At 45.3% G+C, this 22,351-nt stretch overlaps 1 protein-coding gene across 2 annotated transcripts in view; it reads left to right on the plus strand.

The window, feature by feature from the left end:
- KCNQ3 (potassium voltage-gated channel subfamily Q member 3) overlaps positions 1-20,290 on the plus strand; it is a 159,224-nt gene extending 138,934 nt beyond the window's left edge. The window contains exons 6-16 of one of the 2 annotated variants that reach the window (XM_083450493.1): positions 107-217; positions 673-768; positions 2,073-2,167; positions 2,838-2,861; positions 5,500-5,556; positions 12,931-13,118; positions 14,612-14,714; positions 15,274-15,405; positions 16,485-16,583; positions 17,463-17,547; positions 18,728-20,290. In XM_083450493.1, coding sequence (XP_083306619.1) covers positions 107-217; positions 673-768; positions 2,073-2,167; positions 2,838-2,861; positions 5,500-5,556; positions 12,931-13,118; positions 14,612-14,714; positions 15,274-15,405; positions 16,485-16,583; positions 17,463-17,547; positions 18,728-19,444 — 1,707 coding nt within the window. In that variant the 3' untranslated portion in view covers positions 19,445-20,290. The remainder of the gene's footprint in view (positions 1-106; positions 218-672; positions 769-2,072; positions 2,168-2,837; positions 2,862-5,499; positions 5,557-12,930; positions 13,119-14,611; positions 14,715-15,273; positions 15,406-16,484; positions 16,584-17,462; positions 17,548-18,727) is intronic. The other variant, XM_083450494.1, reaches the window with a different exon arrangement.
- The last annotated feature ends 2,061 nt before the right edge of the window (positions 20,291-22,351 follow it).

Here is a 22,351-nt window from a genome sequence, read left to right on the forward strand (position 1 = left end):
TGTGTACAGGACTGAGGAGTGGCATTACGGAGGTGGAAAGTGCAAGAAATCATTGTCCTTGCCCATTTGTCTTTCTTACAGACTGTCCCAAACCTTCTCCCCACAGATTACACTAGCAACCATCGGCTATGGCGACAAGACGCCCAAAACATGGGAGGGACGCCTCATAGCAGCAACATTCTCTCTCGTTGGCGTTTCCTTCTTCGCTCTTCCAGCTGTAAGTTCTGCCGGTGGCCTCGTGAGAGAAGGCGTGGGGGAACAGATTGGAAATGGGGCTGGTGACGTCACTCCTGGTGACCCTTAGAGGGGGCTAGCTATTTCAAGTGTTCCAATCAAAGCCCCCGTCCCACAAAAAACCCCACCCAATGCAGATATCCACCTCATCCTCTCCCTTCCTCAGAAGAGGCTCTAGTTCCACCAATGGGGGCTCCTCTGCCTTCCGCCCCCCACACCAGCCACCACTGGGGAGGAGCACCTCAATAAAGGCTTAAGCTTTGAGACACTGCCCTTGACTCCGGCCCCTCTCACTGCCCAGGACATCTTGGTTCCAACTTCCCCACCATTTTCGAACCCCAGGGAGAAGCTGTCTCCCGTTTTGCCCTCGGTCTGACATTTCCATTTTCAACAGGATGATGATGACGATGATGATGATTTGCCCAACTTTGCTTTCAGGGCATTTTGGGTTCAGGACTCGCTCTGAAAGTGCAGGAGCAACACCGCCAGAAACATTTTGAGAAAAGAAGAAAGCCTGCAGCGGAACTCATACAGGTTGGGATTCATCGTGCCCTCTTTGAAACACACACAGTTCGCAGCTCTTTGAAAACTGCCCTCTTCCAGGTCTCGTGGCAGAGAAGCTACAGAGGAGGGGTTGGCCTTTCACATATTTCTTTATGAAACCCTTCCAGCTTTAACGAGAAGAGAAGATCACTGGCTGGACTGAAAGTTCTCCAATGAGAACTTTTGGGCAAATTTGGGGAAGGGGGTATTTGGAGGCTAAAAGCGGGGTAGGAGTTGCCTTCCTTCTTTTGCATTTTTTGGGGTGGAGGGGGCATTGACAAAGCTCACCAGTGCTCCTCTTGGAACCTAGTGGTCATGGGTTGGTTTTTTTGTGTGTGTGGAAAGGGCAGGATTGCAGTGGTAGAGCATCTTCTTAGCATGCACAAGTTCTCGGGTTCAGTGGCATGCACCCTGCTTGAAACCCTAGACAACCTCTGCCAACCAGTGTGAGCTAAATGGGTCAAGGGAGAGCTCCCTATATTCCTATGTTCTTACCAGAATGTCATGGAATGATAACATGTTGTGATCTACAGAGTTGGACAGATCCCTGTGCCTCTGTCCTACGTGCGGCCTAGGACCCACAAACCTATGGGACTGCCTCTCCTTGTATGCCCCACGGAGGACCTTAAGGTCCAGAAATGACAACATTTTGGAGGTCCCAGGTCGCAAGGTGGTTAGATTGGTCTCAACTAGGGCCCGGGCCTTTTCAGGACTGGCCCCGACTTGGTGGAATGTTCTGTCACAAGAGACTAGGGCCCTGCAGGACTTGACATCTTTCCGCAGGACAGAGCTGTTCCGCCTGGCCTTTGGTTTGGACTCAGTCTGATCCTTATGTTTCCCTCCCCTTATGGTGTCTATTTATTGGCTACTTTTAAAATGAGACTGCATTTTAAATTGCATTTTGACCTGTATTTTAAATTGGTCCCCCCCCATTATGTTTTTACTGTGATTTTATTGGTGTTAGCTGCCCGAAGCCCGGCTCTGGCTGGGGAGGGTGGGGTATAAATAAAATGTATTATTATTAACCCTAAACAGTCCTAAAACCTCGGACTGCTTGGCTGGGTCAGGGTCGGGGCCGTTCTGACAAGCCTTAGGAGGCCGGGCGAGGAACCGTTCGCATTTTCCTTCCCTACCTATTTCCTGCACCCAAATCACCTCTTACATCTTGTCTCGCCGTCCAGCTCCTAGGCGCAAAAGCATTCGTTCACCTGTTGCATTTGCTCGGAGGCACAACATGCGCCTCCGGTCGTTCCCCTTCTTCTCCTAACCATGTTGCTCCTCTTGTGTCCCTTTAGGCTGCCTGGAGGTACTATGCTACTAATCCCAACAGGCTGGACCTCGTTGCCACTTGGAGGTTTTATGAATCAATCGTGTCATTCCCGTATTTCAGGCAAGTCTTCTGCTTTGAGACATCCTCCCAGATCAATCAGCACGGCCTGTTTCGTGGTTATGGAACAGGAGACCAGAGCGTCACGAAAGGGGCAGCTTTGTTGAGAGCAGACAAAGATTGTGTATCCTGTAATGTATGCATACCAGGGGCGGGGAACTTCCTGGCCCTTCCAGGCCTATCTGGCCCTTGGGAATCTTCCCAGACCATGCCCCTTTCCAGGCCACACCCTCACAGACTGCTTTTGCCTGACTGCAATGCCTCCTTGAACTGTGATCTGCAATCATGACTGGAAGTGACTGTGTTTGCCGGGAAGGAGGGTGGAGAAATATGTGGTGTGTGGGCACATTTGAGGAAACCTCTGACTTTGGTTGAACTACAACTCCCATAATCCCTGGTCATTGGCCATGTTGGCTTGGGCTGATGGGAGTTGGAGTCCAACATCACCTGGAGAGGAACGAGTTTCCACATCCCCATGATAAAGAAACGTTATTGCTTACCAATATGTCCCCTGAGAAGCACATGTAGGATTCTTATGGGTCAGGTGGCAGGACCAAAAGCACTTAGAAATGCCTTTGCATGGCTTGAAGCTAACGCTTGGCATTTCCTGCTAAATTTAACAGCTACCTCCTTTCTCCTTGCTTTTCTCCCATTGCTTTCAATTCTCCAAAAGGAAAGAGCCAGTGGATGGGACCAGGTATGTAATCAATATCTTCAGCTTCCTATGGTCGTGCATTCATTTGTTGTATGTTCAGATGGAGGAACGCAAATCCAGCCCCGCTATTGTGACTTTTAACTGGTTTGTAATGGGCTAAGTAGGTTTGGTCTAAGTCTGTTTGTTTGTCCAGATGACAAAAAACGGACTGTCTGGGTAGCATAATCGTGGATTAGCATTTGACCTGTTGCTGCAGTAATTATTTTAAGCAAAAGGGACATCAGTACCTTTGATCTGATAGCAGAATGGTCTTAATTTGCTACATGCGCAGGCTTTAATGAATTGGCGCGTACTAATAACTCTCAAAAAGAACAACAGCGTAATTGATTTATTGTTGTTTGTCGTGTTCATAGTGGGGAAAATTAATAAGCAAAAGAGAACAAATCAAAGCCGCCAATTGCAATCTCAGTTCTCTGAGTGCTGGCAAAACCGCACCACTCGTGCATGAAAACGAAGGCTTAGAGGAACCTTGAGTAATGTAAATATGAATATTGAGGGGGGTGTGTGTGTGAGAAGCCTCAGCAGGATAGTGAGATGAGGACCCTCCGAAAAGCTGCCCAGTCAGGATGGAGCAAGCTCAGTGGCCAGGTGATATTGTTGGGGTGGAGTAATAGGAAACCACACCACAGGGGACACAATGGAGAACCCTGAACAGAAGCACTCCATACTGTAATATTCTGTTACAGCTCTCACTTCTTTGTATCAATAGTACCACATTTGTCTTCCACCCCTCCTGGGCAAAATACCATTTCAGATTCTAAGTGGAATCGCTCATTTAAATTCTCCCCAGACATAGCAAACTAGCACCTCAGTTCTAGACCTGCTGAATTTCTTTCCAGATATATTTAACTCTATGGCCACGTTCATAAGCAGCATCAAGGACTGATTCTTAGATCATGATACAGCATAGCAGCTGTAATGCATGAGAGCGCTTATCAAATGGACTAGCCCTTATGGGATGTGGAATTTTCATGTCACCTGTGCACATTTCTGGTCAAGGTGAGGGTGACCTATATGGTAAGCAGCCCTAAATGTTATGGCACAATGACCGCATTTCCATCCATTCCCACATTGGCTACAAAAACCAGCCCCCAGTGTGCTATTTCTCATTTGTTTTTTGGTGTCTGACATGAACCTGTTTTCAAATGGGACCTGAGACAATTCGCAATGATCTGCTTTAGTTCATGTAAGATGTAGTGGCAGAATGTTAAATAATAGATTCTTAGAAAACAAGCCGAACAAGCCATTCACTGCATCAACAGCATGTGGTTCGGTCCAAAGGTGTCCTTGCAGCAACAGAAAGAGTCCATCTGTTGTAGAAAGATTCTTTCCACAGGCGCAAGAAATTCTTTGGGTCCAGCCCAAGTCTCCAAGCAGCAACCAGCTATGCCATGGCATGAGAAAGTGTTTTGAATGAGAACATGATGATCTGTGACGGAGATACATCTTGGCACAGTCACATAGCCAGTTCTCAGCTGGGAAGGTATCTCAAATCATAGAATTGTAGAGTTTGAAGGGAGTCAGTATGGGGATCGATCCTGCAACCTTGGCGATATCAGCACCATGCTCTAACCAACGGAGCTGTCCACATGTGAGTAATAATCGCCATATGGGACAGTTGCATATTCCTGCATTAGACTGGATGAATTTCATGGTCTTTTCCAATTCTATGATTCTATGATTCTATGAGATCATATTCCAGAAGGATCGTATGATCCAGCTCAGGGCTATTGGGCAGGCTCACCCTGTCTTTCTGTGCTCTGTTATGATGTTTCCGTGCTGATGATGAAAGAGAGAGATTATGGTTCGGAACCATTGCTATGGCTTGTTTTTTCAAATATCTCAGGAGGTAGCTAGTTGCTCCAAAAGCACACCATGACAAAACCTCTTCTGCTTGGGCAGTGAACCCTCCCTTCAGTCTGCTCTCCCCTTGCTCCCCAAAATCTGCTCCAGAGGGTTGTGTTGACCCCCAGGACAGAGCTGGGGCACATGGGGAAAGGAGAAGTAGGGGAGGTTCCTCATGCAAACAGAACTCTTTGAGGTAATGGGAGGCCTCTGTTGAACACAACCCAATTTCACAACACCTGTTATTCTTAACGTTGCATCTCTTCCAGTGTGGTGTAGTGGTTAAGAGCGGTAGTCACGTAATCTGGGGAACCGGGTTCGCGTCTCCGCTCCTCCACATGCAGCTGCTGGGTGACCTTGGGCCAGTCACACTTCTTTGAAGTCTCTCAGCCCCACTCACCTCACAGAGTGTTTGTTGTGGGGGAGGAAGGGAAAGGAGAATGTTAGCCGCTTTGAGACTCCTTAAAGGGAGTGAAAGGCGGGATATCAAATCCAAACTCTTCTTCTTCTTCTTCCCAATATTTTGTGTATGTAATCTGTGTTCCTTTGTTCAATGAGGTGTGGGTTGCGAAAGGAAGATAGCAATATAGCAAGCAACGGTGTAAGTGTAAAAATGTGATTATTTTTAGCCTTCCTTCCTGAGAAGAGAAACTGGGTCAGGGCTGAAGGACCAGACGCTCCAGTAATCCTGTTTCCATACTCATTTAATTGACTCCACGTAGATTCTCATAAGTGAACATTAACCACTCACAATGACATCTTTTTCACTTTGCAGTAATGTCATGTTTAGTAGGGAGGCTTTCTTTGGATCAAGCGTCACCAGAAAACTTAGGTACATGCATCTGAATAACAACCAAATCTTTTTTATATACTGCATGCCGTTCTTGCCTGCGATATCTATCTCCTCCTTTATTTTAATTTTTGAATAGCCATTTTTACTACAGTAGTTTATCAAACCCAAAAGTGGAGAAGGGATGGAAGTGGGAGGGCGTTGTCTAGCATGGAACATGCAAATTCAATTTTCAGCATAAATGTCTAATATATATTATAAAGTAGGGATGAGGAAGCTTTTTTTTACAGCTTGGGGGCCACATTTCATTTTGGACAACCGCCTGAGGCCACATGCTGTGGTGGGCGGAGCCATGGGCAGAAAGTGGGCGGAGCAATGGAGTGTTACCTTTGTCACAGTACAGTGGTACCTCGAGTTACATACGCTTCAGGTTACAGACTCCGCTAACCCAGAAATAGTGCTTCAGGTTAAGAACTTTGCTTCAGGATGAGAACAGAAATCGTGCTCCGCCGGCGCAGCAGTGGCAGGAGGCCCCATTAGCTAAAGTGGTGCTTCAGGTTAAGAACAGTTTCAGGTTAAGTATGGACCTCCAGAACGAATTAAGTACTTGACCTGAGGTACCACTGTATCTTTCTTTGCTTCTTGTTTTAAAAACAATTTGTGCACACCGCTGAACTACAGCCGTCTCTAACCGGTGTGCAAGAAATGCAATACAGAAGAGGAAAAGTTAGAACTGCAAAACCAGACTTCAATTAAAAGTGTTTGCTGGAATAATAATAATAATAAATTCAGTAGATGCCAGAAGTTCAACAGGGAGGGGACCTGTTCCATCTCAGGTGGAAGGGAGTTCCATAAAATTGGGCCAACAATACCGGACACACAGCTCCTGGTAGCTATGAGCCATGGGAGGCCAGGGTTCAACTCCCCACTCATCCCTGAAGCCAGTCACTCACTCTTAGGCTAACCTACCTTACAGGGTTGTTGTGAGGATAAATGGTGAAAAGGAGAAATATCTACACCACCTTGAGCTCCTTGGACGAAAGGTGGGATATCAATTAATTAATTCATTAAATGGGGAGGGGTGATGTGAAGCCCAGAAGGTTCTCCCACCCCCAGATTATTGCACACCCAGGAGAAGCAAGGTGTAGCACAACACACACAGGCAATCTGGCCTCACTCCCTACTGCTAGGGCAGCTCACAAGTAAAAGATTTCCCTTTCTGTGTTGCACGTGAAGGCACAGGATTCTCTGGAAGAGAAGGAATCCCTTGAGTCTCCTTCTCCTCCAGCCTGCAACTTCTAGCGCAGAGAAGGAGGTGATGAACTGGCCGGTTTCATCTCTCCCTCCCGCCCAACCCAGATTGCATTATGAACTGCAGGACAATGCTCCCTTTCCTTACCTTCAGAATAATGGTGGGACTTCAGGTTGAGCAAACCTGGAAGAAAACTGGATTCTGTTGTAGAACAGGGTAACATCAACTGCCATTGAGGAATTGGGAAATTTTGAAGGAGAGCCCATGATGGGAGGGGTTTGGAAGGAAGGATAGAATATATTATTTATTCATTATCCTTCCTCTTACTCACTTGAGGAAGACTAGAGTCTAGTTTGGCAGATACTGAAATGTACAAGGGCCAATGTATCCTCTTTCCCCTATCTCCTGCTCATTTTGACCCACCTTGGTAGAAAGGGCTGTGGCTCAATGGTAGAGCGCTTGCCTTGCATGCAGAAGCCCCAGGTTCTGTCCCTGACATCCTTAGGTAGGGCTGAGAGCAGCCAGTGTCTGAAATTCTGCACCAGCTGCTGCTGGTTGTCATAGAACAGGGATGGAAACCTGCAGCCCTTCAGATGTTGCTGGACTTCAACGCACATTGTCTTCCCACAGCATTGTGAGGGCCATAGGTTCTCCATCCTTGATGCAGATAATACTGAGCTAGAGCGACCGATGCTACCTCAGCTTCTTAGGTTCCTTTACTTACCCTTTCCTTAGTTCCCTCTGCTACCTCCAACTCTTTTCTTAGCTTCTAGCTGGTTTACCCTTTCATAGCCTCCCTGAATTCCCTTTTCTACCTTTAGATACAAGTCTTAATACTGGGGGTAATTTTTGGAGTCCACCAGAAGCTGATGTAACATAGGCATTTCATTCTACACCATGAGAAATCCTTGTGGGTGCAAATCCCAATTTGCAAATTTTAGGTGGAATGGGCTTCTCCTTGATTTCTTTCCTGGGTAGGTGTTTACAGATCTGCCAAATTCAGTCCACTGTCTTCTGCCTCTCAGTTTTCCATCGTCACCTCTTCCACCCTTTCCAGCAAAGCAGTTCAGAAAGAGCAGGCAAACAGACCTTCAGATGTTGAGTTGTGTTACTTTGAGGCATGGTTTCTTTGGAGTCAGGGATGTAGACGTTGTTGGACGACAACTCCCATCATGCTTCACCATTGGCCACGCCATCTGAGGTTGATGGGAGCTGGGGTTAAAAAGCCAGGTCAGGGGGCCACAAGTTCCCCACACTTGCCTTAGAGGTTGTCCTGGGCTTCCAGAGCATTGTGTAAGTCCGTCTTACGTGTTTTTGATATCACTACCAGACAATACACAGCTTGGTGGAGCTGTGTTCAGCCATGTTGATACATACATCTTTCTAATGTAGTAAAAATCAGAGCAAGCATGGTTGTCTTGTGCTTCCAGTGTTAAGGCTGCAAAATCTAAGAATATAACTGCTATATTTTTGTTCAGTTTTTATTGGTCTTTTACCCCTCCTCCTGCAAAAAAAAGGGGGGGGCTGTAAATGGAGGAAGAGGCATGCTTTGCTCTGCCCTTTGTTATTTAATTATTTGGTTATGAACTGCAGAATCAGACAATGAACAGGGGAGTGTCTGGTTTGCATGCTGAGAAGGAATTGCTTTCAGCTGTTGCATGAGTGGTTCCAAAGGCTTATTCAAGTTCCGTTCTGCTTACACATTGGAGGCAAAAGTTTGACCTCCGCTATCCTTCCCATTAACTTTCAGATATTCAATAATACTCAAATGCTTTGTGGAGAAGCTTCCGTTGAAGACCTTGCAATGTTTATTCCAAAGAACTTAAGTAAAGGCTGGATCATGGCTTGTCATTATGAGAGGAAGTCTGCACAACCCTTCAGCTAACTTGCACACCCTCCTTTGTGCACATGAGATTCTGCTTTCACTTTGAATCTGCCACAGTTCCTTGTTATGTCCAAACTCGGGAAACTGTGGTATGTTTTAACTGTGATTAGTTTAAACAAATGAGGATATAACACTAAGGTTTTATAACTTGTTCTGCTTTATTTGCATTAGCCAATGGCCATAGCAACATAAAACAAGCAATATATACAATTTAAAAGACAACAATGGGTAAAAAGGACAATCAAATGACCAAGATTATCCCTGTATTTAGAACTCTTTTAATTTTCTCTGGGTTAATCTGTTCACAGTTTATCAAGCCTGAATATCTATTAGCATGAATTGACTGGTTGTTCCTACATAAGATAACTAATTCTGTTTAGGCCAGTTCTTCTCAGAATAAGACCACCCCCCTGACTGGCTCTATTCTCTTCCTCTTTGAGTTGGCCTGGAGGTCCTAGTCTAGCATTGTCTTTTCATCTTATCCATAGAGTCTCTATCTCATTCAGATTTAACCATCCATCAATACTTCTACAGCTAAGTATTTTTATCACCTGCATTTGCATTTGCTGTTCGAGCTGTGTTCAAGTTCAAGGGTGGTTTACACGAAAGTGTGGCATGGATATAAGCTTATCTGGCTGGAGGAACACCCAGCCCAATGTGGGTTGAGGTCAGAACATAGTTAAGTAACCACAGTTAAAACAAACCACAGTTCCATGTGTACATGTGTAACAGGGAACCGTAGTAAGTTAAAAAATGAAAGTGGAAACCCAGTTCCCTCCTGTGCACTAAGGACAAGGGTGTTACATAGCATGGTCATTCATGTCATCACAAATGAGTGTTTGCCATTACGTCTGATTCTGGCTGCTGTACAAGAGATGATCTAGTGGAGGGGTAGTCAATGTGTTGCCCTCTCGATGCCGCAGCACTACAGCTCCCATCATCCCTGACCGTCAGCCATGTTGGCTAGGGCTGATGGGAGTTGGAGTCCAACAACCTCTGCAGGGCACCATGATGGCTACTCCTGATCTCATATAATGGCTAAGAGCAGTACAGACATTGCGGTGAGCACGGTCAATGCTAAAAAATTGAGCTCATCTTTAGTATTGTGTGGCAAAACACGCCCATGGCCTGGTGACACTGTGCTCTTCATTTCACTGTCCCCTGCCCTGCATCATTTTTGTGCACACTAACTGGTGAACCCACTTCTCTCACCTTAGCCTCTGCTCTCCAAGGATAATACTAGCATTATTAGGGATAATGATATTGTCCCGCCTTACAGGATTGCTCTACAGATTACTGGAAATGACCTGTGGGTTGGGTTTTGATGTTAACTAGGCAGCCGTCTAGGGCACAGACCTCAGAGGGGTGCAGTCCTGACCTTTGAGGGGCACAATTTTATACAGTTTATTTTTAAAAATATACATTCCTAATAATATGTTACTTTTATTTTATATTTTGAAGAATTTTACCATTTCCACGAGACATCTGTTTTTGAAAATTGAATTTAGCATATATATATATATATATATATATATATATATATATATGGGGTAGGTGCAAGTATTTAACCTTACCTAGGATGCAAAATAGCTTTGCCTGGGCCACCACAAAATAGCCTGGTGCCAGCACTGGGGATATTCCAAATGCAATATCATTGCCAAGTATTGTTGTCATTATTATTGAAATATCTGAAATTGTTAATGCAGACCATGCTTAATGCGTGCCTATAATTGATTATCTGTCTATTTAGGATCTGGGGGTATCTAGGACTGCAACACCTCAGAACTGGCACATCCACACTGTTTATTTGAATGGAGTTGTATGAATCGATGTCTCTTCTCTGCATTTGCTCTGCACCATTCATATATTGCTGACTTTCTTCCATTGGCTTCCTGACATGATGGCGCAACCATATTGTTCAAAACCCTATTTTGTTCATGCATTATGTTTTCTACCTTTTGGGGGCAGACTGTTGCACATATTCCTTTTTTCCAATTACTACCTGGTCCGCGGTGGACTGAGTTGCCTTGAACATGTCTAAGACCCATGATTGACTCCAGTGTCATCACACATTTGCCCAGTTGTAAAAACCTTGTTTGCAGAAAAACATGGTGGAATTAGAGTCCGGTTTGGAATTCTCCATGCTGCAGGACTCCATGTACAGCATCCATTTGCACAGTGATCATGAGAGAGGATCACATAATCCTCAAGAGTCAAAACTATTGTCTTGACGTCCAAATCAACAATCCCAGATCCAGTACAGTGGTTGTATGAGCCTAAAACAGGATGAATGCTCTGAATCATAGCTTGTTTATGCTTATGGTGGAACCACAGGGTCTGCTGAAGCTGAACCATCCCACTGAACCAATTTCAGTAGACCTCCCAAGTTGCCTTCTAGAATCCCATGCAGATTATTACCAGGCCTTGCAGTGGGCATGTGGGAAAGGCAAGTACCCTCTGGAAATGTCCCTTAGGCCACTCAAATGCTCTGTACACATTTGCACCCCACTGCAAACAATTGTGGAGAATGACACACACTGGAAGCATTGGCCGCATGTGTGCACAGACCTAATACGGCACATTTGGACTTACTGAAGCCCCTTGGATCCACCCATATACACAAATCTAGACCCAGGACCAGCCCAAGACCTTTTGCTGCCCCAAAATGACTGGACTGAGGTCAAATTCTTGCTGTGCACCTGAGGCAGTCGTATACCACTTAGTCATGCTTCACCCCAAAGAACTCTGGGAACTAGCCTGCTAAAGGTGCTGGGAATTGCAGCTTCATTGAGGCGTAAGCTACAGTTTCCAAGATTATTGGGGGGAAGCCATGACAAGGTGGTATAGGAATGCTTTAAATGTAGGTGTGACCTGCTTCATTGAATACTGGTGATAGAGCAATGTCATCTACAGAAGCAGCAGGCTGGTTTAGGGGGCCTTGTAGGCAGGGGCAGAGGAAGGGGGTGCGATGGGTGCAGGACACCCCAGTTGTCACTACTGAGGGGGTGACAAAATGCCGGGTGGCACTCACCACAGGGCCTGGGAGAGACGCGGTGGCTCAGGCACACACAGGTTCTGTGCTGCCCAAAAGGTCCACCTACTGCCACCCCCAGCTGAGTGGGAGGAGGTCCTGCAGTGTGGCCCACCCCTATGGGCGGCTTACCCCACCCTCGCCCCTATAGCCAGCTCACCCTATTCCTGGGTGTGCTGCCCTAGGCACCTGAGCACCTTCCTCCGCCGCTGCTTGTAGGACACAATTCTGTTCTCCCACAGAGGGGAATGGGGCTCAGGAGACACAGCCAAGGGCTACTGCTGCTTCACAACACCAGCAATCTCAGGCTGTCTCCTCACTTGGCCTAACAGCAGGGCTGGCCCTGTCTACAACTGAGATGGCCATTTTCCAGCCTATGTTGTCCATTACTGGGGATGTCTCAAGTACCTTCCAGAATGGACAGAATATTCTCCTCTGTTAGCCAGGCTCCTAGTATTTATACCAGGCCTCCTAGTCAATCCAGAAGCTTCAAGCTGCCAACCCATCAAAGAAAAACACCCTTCTTCCCTCTTCTTCTGCATCCAAATGAGGCTCCCAGACTTTTGGACTACTCAGCTAAGTCAGCTTCAGCTATGCAGTTTTCAGTTCCATCCCAGAATCCCCGAGTTTTGAGAACAATGGCTGCTTTGTCCAGAAGTTACACATTCCACTGCAAATTACAGTTGGCTCACCATTCGACAGCATCCTCACTGCTCATGCATTTTGATTGACAAACTGGGATTTTGTCCTTCCCGCAGCATTCTTCAGAAGTGCCTACCCAGTGCCACACGGGGGTGCTGAGTGCCTGAATTTGTTAATGTTGGTGGACTGGAATCACATTATGTATGGCAGATCAAAACTTCCAACTGGTGGATTCATTTAACCCTGGTGGGGTAACCTAGTGGGATTGCTTAGCAAATCGGGTATCATTGTTTGCAGGAATCCTTGCTGAAACACACCATATTCATTCGTTCATAGAAAATACTAGCGGTGCAAGTCCAGCCAATAAATATGTGTGATTAATTCTTCAGTAGGGTGAGTGTGATGTTGGGTGGTCCATTGATGGCATTTTATTTGAAGACCTATGAAAACATTGATCTGTGGGTTTATACAGTCAGCTGCCATGTGGTCCTTAATAGTATCCTTCATGCATATGTTTGCTTGGGATGTAATGCATTAGGAGCACCTTGAAATGCAGGTCTGTGTGAGAGTGAGGGGGAAAATGATCCCTTTTCCTTATTTTTTTAGCCAAAAGCTGGGTCTCTTGGATCGGGTTCGTGGTACCAATACTAAAGGAAAGCTATTTACCCCTCTGAATGTAGATGCAATTGAAGAAAGTCCTTCTAAAGAACCTAAGACTGTTGCCTTGAATAATAGGGAGCGTTTTCGCACTGCATTCCGAATGAAAGCTTATGCATTCTGGCAAAGCTCCGAAGGTAAAAGGTTCACATTGATTTCTGTTTAATTTTCCCGGGCTATTTCACCGATCACTCTCTCCATTTTCTGAGTCCCTTTGGCTGGAGTTGAAATTGAATGTTGCACAAATGTATAATCTGGCAAAGCTCTGAATTTTCAGTTGAGTTTCTCTCTCTCTCTCTCTCTCTCTCTCTCTCTCTCTCTCTCACACACACACACACACACACACCCTGCTGAATTTTCAATTAGGAGGACATTTTCAAAACAGCAAAATCTTACTTCTTGTTGTCCGAACAAAGTTCGATCACGAGCCCTGCTTCTTTGCTTATTATCACTTTGTTGAATATTTAGATCTTGGAATGAAATTTGGTGCACACATTCGGGACACGATTCTGTTATTTCAGGTTTTAAAAACTAGTTCGACCCACACAACCATTTTAAAGGCGGCGGGGGGGGGGTGAACTATGAGAAAACACACCTCACAAAACAGTACCTTCCTTGACTCTTAAGACATTGCATTATGAACTTTCGCATTTTTCAGGGAATCCATAGCTCAGTTCACACACACATTTTCAAGAGTGTCAGGAAAGGCGTACACAACACTGTTCAATATTTGCCCTGAAGACAGAGAAAAAGAAATGAGAAGTAATGTGCACATTCAGGTCAACCCGCTCCCCTGCATTTTGGAGTAGTAGTGGCCAACATCAATTCTACCTTGTGAATTTGGCCCTTGAAGTGTTTTCTTTTGCTCCCAGGTTAAGTCATGTAAATACTGCCAGGTAATATGAAGAATGTTAATGTGTGTCAGAAATCCTGCTCAGCCACACATTAGGTTGTGTCCTCGGGGCTATCAGGTTGTTGTTTTTATTTTCGTTAGGTATTTTGTGGTTTTATATCTTGATTTTATTATGTGAACTGCCCTGAGCCCCCTGGGTTCAGGGCGGAATATAAATCCAATAAACAACAACAACAACAACAACAACAACAACAACAACAACAACTTAATTGGGACTAATACTTTAAGCATGGTTTTATTCAGGCAACACAGCTAATTAACAAGTGTCGAAAGAGTAGGGTTTTGTTTTGTTTTAACTAAAGAAGAATGCATGATGAACTGTTAAATTCAAGAGAACTAGTTTCTGACTTCTACATTGGCCTGGATGACATTTGGGAGCCATGGTTTTGATGGGTGGTAACTATGTGTTTGGGCAAAGACTTCCACTTGTACAAAGTAATATCATCTTCCTCTCCTCCTATGGGCACCCCAGATCTGGTCTGGTCTGGGGGGTTCCACCAGACCTCCAAAGAATATTTTTTTTGGAGGGGGGAGCATGGGGAGAGAATAATGGAATTTTCCATTGCGCGTGCAGAAGTCTTGTGCTACTGGGACATTTTCAATGGATACAACCCAATAATAAGAGAATTTAGCTGGTACTGTAGGAGCAGCTCCACTTTGCTCTGAACTCTTCTGCATCTGCCCTTCCTTCATGTGGATTCTTCACTCACCTTTTAGATGCTGGAACTGGGGATCCTCTGGCAGAAGACAGAGGGTACAGCAATGAACTCCTCATTGAAGACATGATCCCCACGCTGAAAGTGGTCATCCGAGCTGTCAGGTAAAGTCTGTGCTTGTTGTCCTCTTTTTGCCTCAGTTTAAAATATTGGCCCCTGTAAACCTGACCTTTGTGATGACTGCAACTCGGGGAAAACTTGGTTTTTCTCATTTTCCCAGTCTCAAGATGCGTTTAGACCTGGCGAAAAGCATTGCAAAATTCAGGGAAGTGCAAATCTCAATGAGCGGCTGTGTTTCGGTTTGCAAGTTGTTTTGGGAAGTGCTGCTGCACCTTAGTTTGTTTGTTTTTAGAATAATGGCATTATTTTTAATAACAGCATTATGATATTGGCAGTTTTATTTCCAATTGCAGCTAGTTAGAGCAGCCTTCCAGATGTTATGGGCTATACCTCCTGCTATGTATGCCAATTGGTCACGTTGACTGGGGCTGATGGACGTTGGAGGTGAGCCAGCGTTGCAAAGGCTGAACTATGGTTAGCGCATCAGGCTAATAAGCAAGGCTGATATTTAAACACAGATACATAGGCAATCCCTTCCTCTATGAGAATGGCGAGAATTAGCCAAGGGAAACCCCAGCGATAAACATTCTCTCCTTGTACCAGAATACTACAGTTCCGCCTCTATAAGAAGCGATTCAAGGAGACCTTGAGGCCTTATGATGTAAAGGATGTGATAGAGCAATATTCAGCAGGACACCTTGACATGCTTACCAGGATCAAATACCTTCAAGCGAGGTAAGTGGCTCTGCTGCCAGCAGTGTGCTAAAGGTGTAAAGATGTTCAGCTGGCAAGGACTGGCCCAGAATTTTACAGTATGGATTAGAAGACTCTTTGGGGTTGCCAACCCATGCACCAGTGACGGCTGTAGGAGATATTCAGAAGTTACCACTTTGTACAGAAAACCCTGCCCACATTTTGGAAGGTGCTTCAATTCACCCGTCCTCTGTCTGGCAAGGGAGGAAGGCAGAGGTATATGCACATAAATTCCCACATACATCATGTCACCATGCAGTAAAGAAACTAAAGTTAAGATCTTGACAGGAATATTATCGGAGAAACCATAAGCTTGTTAATGTCTGTAAAATAAACTTTTGGGGTTTTTTGTTCACTTCTAACAACTGTCTGGACTCAGTGTTTTACCAGAGAGTAACTGGTTGGTGGCAGCGGGAAAAGCGAGCACAGCGGTGGCACAAGGATTAATAGACCGTTAAGTGTCTGGGCGACCTGTGTGATTGCCACACCCCCCCTCAAAAAAACCCCATAACCAAATGGGAGCTAAAGCTAAAGCTGGAAATGATGCCTTATGAGGAACGGCTAAGGGAGCTGGGCATGTTTAGCCTGGAGAAGAGGAGGTTAAGGGGTGATATGATAGCCATGTTCAAATATATAAAAGGATGTCATATAGAGGAGGGAGAAAGGTTGTTTTCTGCTGCTCCAGAGAAGCGGACACGGAGCAATGGATCCAAACTACAAGAAAGAAGATTCCACCTAATCATTAGGAAGAACTTCCTGACAGTAAGAGCTGTTCGACAGTGGAATTTGCTGCCAAGGAGTGTGGTGGAGTCTCCTTCTTTGGAAGTCTTTAAGCAGAGGCTTGACAACCGTATGTCAGGAGTGCTCTGATGGTGTTTCCTGCTTGGCAGGGGGTTGGACTCGAAGGCCCTTGTGGTCTCTTCCAACTCTATGATTCTATGATTCTATGTATTTGGAAGATTTATAGCACACCTTTTGATTCTAGAATGTAACTGGGGCCATGGGCCAACAACGAATGACTCACACCCGTTTCATTATGTCCTCTTACTGTCTTCTTTCAGAATAGATATGATTTTTGCACCTGGACCTCCGTCCACTCCCAAGCATAAGAAATCCCAGAAAGGAGGAGCCTTCCCTTACCCTTCGCAGCAGTCTCCAAGGTGAAATTCCTCTTGTGCACAGCTTGTTGAGAATAGACAACTGTCCAACAACACCTAGAGAGCCAGTGTTGTCCATCCATCCCTGCTGTAGATTTTACAAAAACTGCAACCAACCACCAAAACACTTAAGTGAACCCTTGCAAAACCTGACCGTTTCTGAGCCAAACCAAAGAATGTTTGCACATACTTAGAAAGACACAACAGACTTACGAACTATTAACAGAGGCTGATTGAAAGGGGGCAGGCAAAGCTAGAACAGTAAGTCGTACAGAGGTGCATCGATCAGCCTCATTTGTGGATGGGCCTTTTGGTTCACAGGAGCACTTCATTATATAACACCTTGTAGTACCTTCATAGTTCTATCATGGTGCCTGCTGCCACACAATTTGGGAATCATTGAGTTGGCCATTCTGTGCTTCTTCAAAGCAGGACATGGTAAGCATTAATCGTGCAATATCTCAGCAGCCTCAGCACCGCTCAGTCCAAAAACCACATGCAACTCATTCAGGTTTCTGTGCTGCTCTTGCTCTGGGGCCAAGGAAGCACCTATAGAATGCACTGTCAAGCAGATCAGTTGTCACAGCACCACGGACAGCTCCTGCTGAGCAGCATACTCTGATGGGGTCTTGGAGCCTTTTGACTCCAGTCCATCTCTCCTATGTTCCGCCTCCTTTGTTGGAGAATTGCAGGTGCTTAAAGGGCCAGTCCCCTGGCCTGGAGGAGGCCACTTCTCCTTCGTCCAATGGCCTTCCACCATGCCACATAAGACTGGTGAGCTAGTGTGGGAGGCACTTAATTCCTTGGGCCCAGAAGAAGTGGAAATATGAGTGAAAACAACAGCAAAGGTTTTGCCTAAACTAGAGCCTTCTTTGCTTTTAGGAATGATCCGTATGTAGCCAAAGCATCGACAGTAGATCCTGAAGACCAAAGTATGATGGGCAAATTTGTCAGAGTCGAAAGACAGGTAAGGAATTCTCAGCTCTTCCCAAGTTTTCCCTATAACACCCACTTATAACATATAACATGCCTCTAGCGATATATATGTATAACATGCTTATAATGATGAGATTTTGTATATCTATTTTGTACTGGTGACCATCTTTTTTGCTACAGTTGGCTGCAGAAGATGTGGGAAGGCTTAGGTGGAGACTCCATACTTCCTTGAAGTTCGTGTTGCGTTTGCATCTGGCCTCAGTGATGCGCTGCTTTCCAGATGCACTGTTGGTCCAGCACTTGAAAGCAAAAATGGCTTCCCTCTGCCATGCATGAAATACCACCCTCCTGATTGAACATGCTTATAGATTCCAAATGGCTAAGGCGGCTTATTGATAAGGGGACATGTACACCAGCTCTTGGTACAAACCTGCTCCAAGAAAAGATGTAGAAACTATAGGTGAAAGCTCCTCCCTCCATCCCAGCCTAACATGAAAACTCTGGGGGAAAGGGCTTATATTCTGTGAAATCATCCTGTTCAAAACCATACAGAGTGGCTTCAAGTCAGTGTAGACTATGGCTAGTCTGGCCCCATAGATCAAGTGTGAGGAACCTTTGGCACTCCTGATGTTGCTGAATTACAACTCCCATCATCCCTGGCCATGCTGGTGCTGATGGGAGTTGTAGTTGTTGAAGAAGAAGAAGAAGAGTTTGGACTTGATATCCCGCCTTTCACTCCCCCTAAGGAGTCTCAAAGCAGCTAACAATCTCCTTTCCCTTCCTCCCCCACAACAAACACTCTGTGAGGTGAGTGGGGCTGAGAGACTTCAAAGAAGTGTGACTGGCCCAAGGTAACCCAGCAGCTGCCTGTGGAGGAGCGGGGAATCGAACCCAGTTCACCAGATTACGAGTCCACCGCTCTTAACCACTACACCATGCTGGCTCTTGAGCAAGATCTGGGTGGCCAATGGTTCCCCACCCCTGGTCTAGAAGTTGCTGGGCTACAACTCCCATCATCCCTAACTGTTGGCCATGCTGACTGAGGCTGATGGGAACTGGAGTTCCAACAAAATCTGGAGGGTCACAGGTTTCCTTCTCCCTGTCCTTGGTGGAGACCATGATGAGCTAGAAAGAACAATGGTTCCCTTCTGCATGTGATTGGACGGCCAATTGCTCATTGTCCTCCAGTCTGATGGGCTCTTCTCTTTCAGGTCCACGACATGGGGAAGAAATTGGATTTTTTGGTCGATATGCACATGCAGCATATGGAGCATCTCCAAGTCCAAGTGTGCCCTTCAAAAGAAACTGTGTCCCCATCAGAGGATAACAGATATTCTGAACTGAAGTCCATCATTTACAAATATTCTGAGCCTTCTATTCATGAAATGCCTCCGAGTTTCCACCATGTACCGGTGAACAAAGTCCCCCCTTTTGGCTTCTCGACGCAGGGCTGCGACGTCGGCCCGCTCTCGTTGCCGTTGGGCGGTCAGAACTCCGGTAGGTGGCAGGCCATGCCGTTCTCAACTTCGTACGCTGAAAGGCCGACGGTTTTGCCTATACTCACCTTCATTGACCCCCACGTTTCCTACCGTTCCCCACCAGGAGACCTCCAGAGCCCCCACTCAGACAGAATCTCTTCCAGGCAGAAACATAGCCTGACGAGAGACAGCGACACTCCCTTATCCCTCCTCTCTGTCAACCACGAGGAACTTGAACGATCGCCAAGCGGGTTCAGCATCTCCCAAGACAAGGACGACTTCCTTTTCGGGTCGAATGGGGGCTCAAGCTGGATGAAGGAGAAGCGCTACTTGGCTGAGGGCGAAACGGACACGGATACTGACCCTTTTACCCCAAGTGGTTCCATGCCCCTTTCTTCGACAGGGGAGGGCTTCTCTGATTCAGTATGGACTCCGAGCAAGCCAGTTTAAAAATTATCCAGTGGGGGTGGGTTGGGGTGGGGTTGGAGTCACTGGCTGGCTTCTTCTTCTCGTAATGTAAACATAAACTTTGTATATCTCACTATACACACCCAAAGCTTCCTAGCTCATAAACCAACACACACACACACACACAAATTCACCAATGGCTGCAATGCATGCTGGTATTAGTGGTAGTCATCCTGCACCATTTCATATGGTCGGCTTAATGCGGTTTTCTTCATGCTGCCAAAACTAAGCGGTTTAGTTTTGAGCAATGGTTGTGCATGACTTTACACTATAAATGGTACAGATAATTTCTTCTGTGATTTTAAATAACAAAAAACAAAACAAAAACAACCCATAGCAAAAATGGATGTTCTTCAGTATACCGAGGGCCGGGTCAACTCTGGGCACAAAAAGATATCCTAACAGTGGCACATGCTACATTTTTGTAAGCAGAGCAAAACCAAACACTAGGTTACAGAACAATGCCCTTTTCAGTATATATATGTGTGTGTCTGTATGTCTGTGGAATATTCCACCCTCCCATCCTGTCTTTCTGTACGTCGGTTTTCCAGTTTGCCGGCATCACTGTAATTCATTCTGTTCCTCCAAATTTCCTTTGCTATATCCTTTTTTTTAAAAAAAAGGGACTTTGAGGGTCTTTTAGTCCAACCCCGTGCAATGCAGGAACCAGAGCTAAAGAATACCTGATGGATGTTTACCCAACCTTTGTTTAAAAACCTCAAATGAAGGAGATCCCAGCACCTTCCGAAGGAGTCCGTTTCGCTGTGGAACAGCTCTTACTGCCCCTTTTGATAACTGAACATTCTTCATGCCCCTTCTGGTAATAGAATATATATATATATATATATATATATATATACAGTGGTGCCCCGCAAGACGAATGCCTCGCAAGACAGAAAACCCGCAAGACGAAAGTGTTTTCCGTTTTTCAATGCGCTTCGCAGGACGAATTTCCCTATGGGCTTGCTTCGCAAGACGAAAATGTCTTGCGATTCCTGGGGGTTTTTTCCCGCTCCCCACCCCCTTTTTCTAAGGCACTAAGCTGCTAATAGCCTTTTAGCAGCTAATCCGCTAATCCCTTAAGCCTTTAATAGCCGCTAATAGCCACTAAACCGCTAATAGCGCTAATCCGCTAATGGGCTTGCTTCGCAAGACGAAAAAACCGCAAGACGAAGAGACTCGCGGAACGGATTCTTTTCGTCTTGCGAGGCACCACTGTATATATATATATATATATATATATATATATATATATATATATATGAAATCATAGAGTGTAGGCACACTTTTCAATGAGAATTACATGTGCCCTAGCACTCTGTGGGTTGTGGCAGCCTTCCTATCACCTTGAGAACATCCATCTCACTAAACTTGGTGGGTTTCTGACTCCTTAAATTCCATTAATTTAAACAGGATTTTTAGGTGACCAAGGCTGCATTCACGTGGCACTTTATTCCATTTTCTTTTTAAAAAATTAATATATATTTTAATTAAATTTCCAATTTTTTCTGCAGATCAACTTCAAATTAAATATTGACATTGTTCATGTATGGACCTCTCACCCACACCTCCAAAATGTATTTATCCAAACCTTTTTTCTGCTGCATTATATGTCAAATCCTTATCTACTACAGAAATCCCTCTAATACAATTACTGCATCATTTTCATTCCGCTGCTCCAATCTCAAATCCTGCCTGCGATTTCATTTGCAGTGTTTTCCCCCCAAAATGATCCCCCAAAGACCTCCATTCTTCTATTTTGAAAAAAATCCATTGTTTTGATCTCTTAATATTGCTGTCAGCTTTGCCGTTACCTCATATAGTCCATTACTTTTTAAAGCCATTCCTCCTTCGTTGGAAATGTTTCTTCTTTCCATTTTGGTGCATATAACATTCTGGCTGCCATTGTCACATATAAATTACTATATTCCATTTTCAGAACTTTTCCCTAACTGTTAAGCTCCGCATTGTATGTGAGCTTTCACGCAATGTGAAAGCTACTTCTGGAACTATTACGAAATTAATAGTGCAAGGTTAATGCTAATTTCAATATTATTTGCTTCCAGGTAGTATATAATATGGAAATGAGTGCTAAATTGTGCTATGCTTCACTAGAATCCCATCATATTCCACTACAGTTTCAGAGGTGGCCTTTGCACTGTGTGAAAGCTCAAGTAGACAGGTGACTCTCCATTTATGTTCCGAGTGAAATCCCACATGTTTGGGACACGATTGAAAAAGCCTGCGAGCACCACAATCAGTCCCTCCAAACATCCTTGCTCAAACTCCCAACTCTCCCAAACCCTCCAAGTGTCCCTATTTTCCAAGGATGTCTCTAATCTACAGAAGCTATCCCGGTTTCTCATTTGATCCCAGAATGTCCCACTTTTCTGTAGCTCATCCCTATTTTCATTGGAGAAATTTTGGAGGGTATGGAATTATCCAACCTCTGAGCCATCTGAAGGCAGCCCTGTATAGGGAAGACTTTTAAAAAGGTGTTCAATGTTTCATTATATTTTTATATATGTTGGAGGACGCGGGTGGCGCTGTGGGTTAAACCACAGAGCCTAGGACTGGCCGATCAGAAGGTCGACGGTTCGAATCTCCGCAACGGGATGAGCTCCCGTTGCTCGGTCCCTGCTCCTGCCAGTCTAGCAGTTCAAAAGCACGTCAAAGTGCAAGTAGATAAATAAGTACTGCTCTGGCGGGAAGGTAAACAGCGTTTCTGTGCGCTGCTCTGGTTTGCCAGAAGTGGCTTAGTCATGCTGGCCACATGACCCAGAAGCTGTACGCCGTCTCCCTTGGCCAATAAAGCAAGGTGAGTGCTGCAACCCCAGAGTCGTCCGCGACTGGACCTAATGGTCAGGGGTCCCTTTACCTTTTACCTAT

Source organism: Podarcis tiliguerta, assembly GCF_965153285.1.
Source record: "Podarcis tiliguerta genome assembly, chromosome: 7".
Taxonomy (NCBI): domain Eukaryota; kingdom Metazoa; phylum Chordata; class Lepidosauria; order Squamata; family Lacertidae; genus Podarcis; species Podarcis tiliguerta.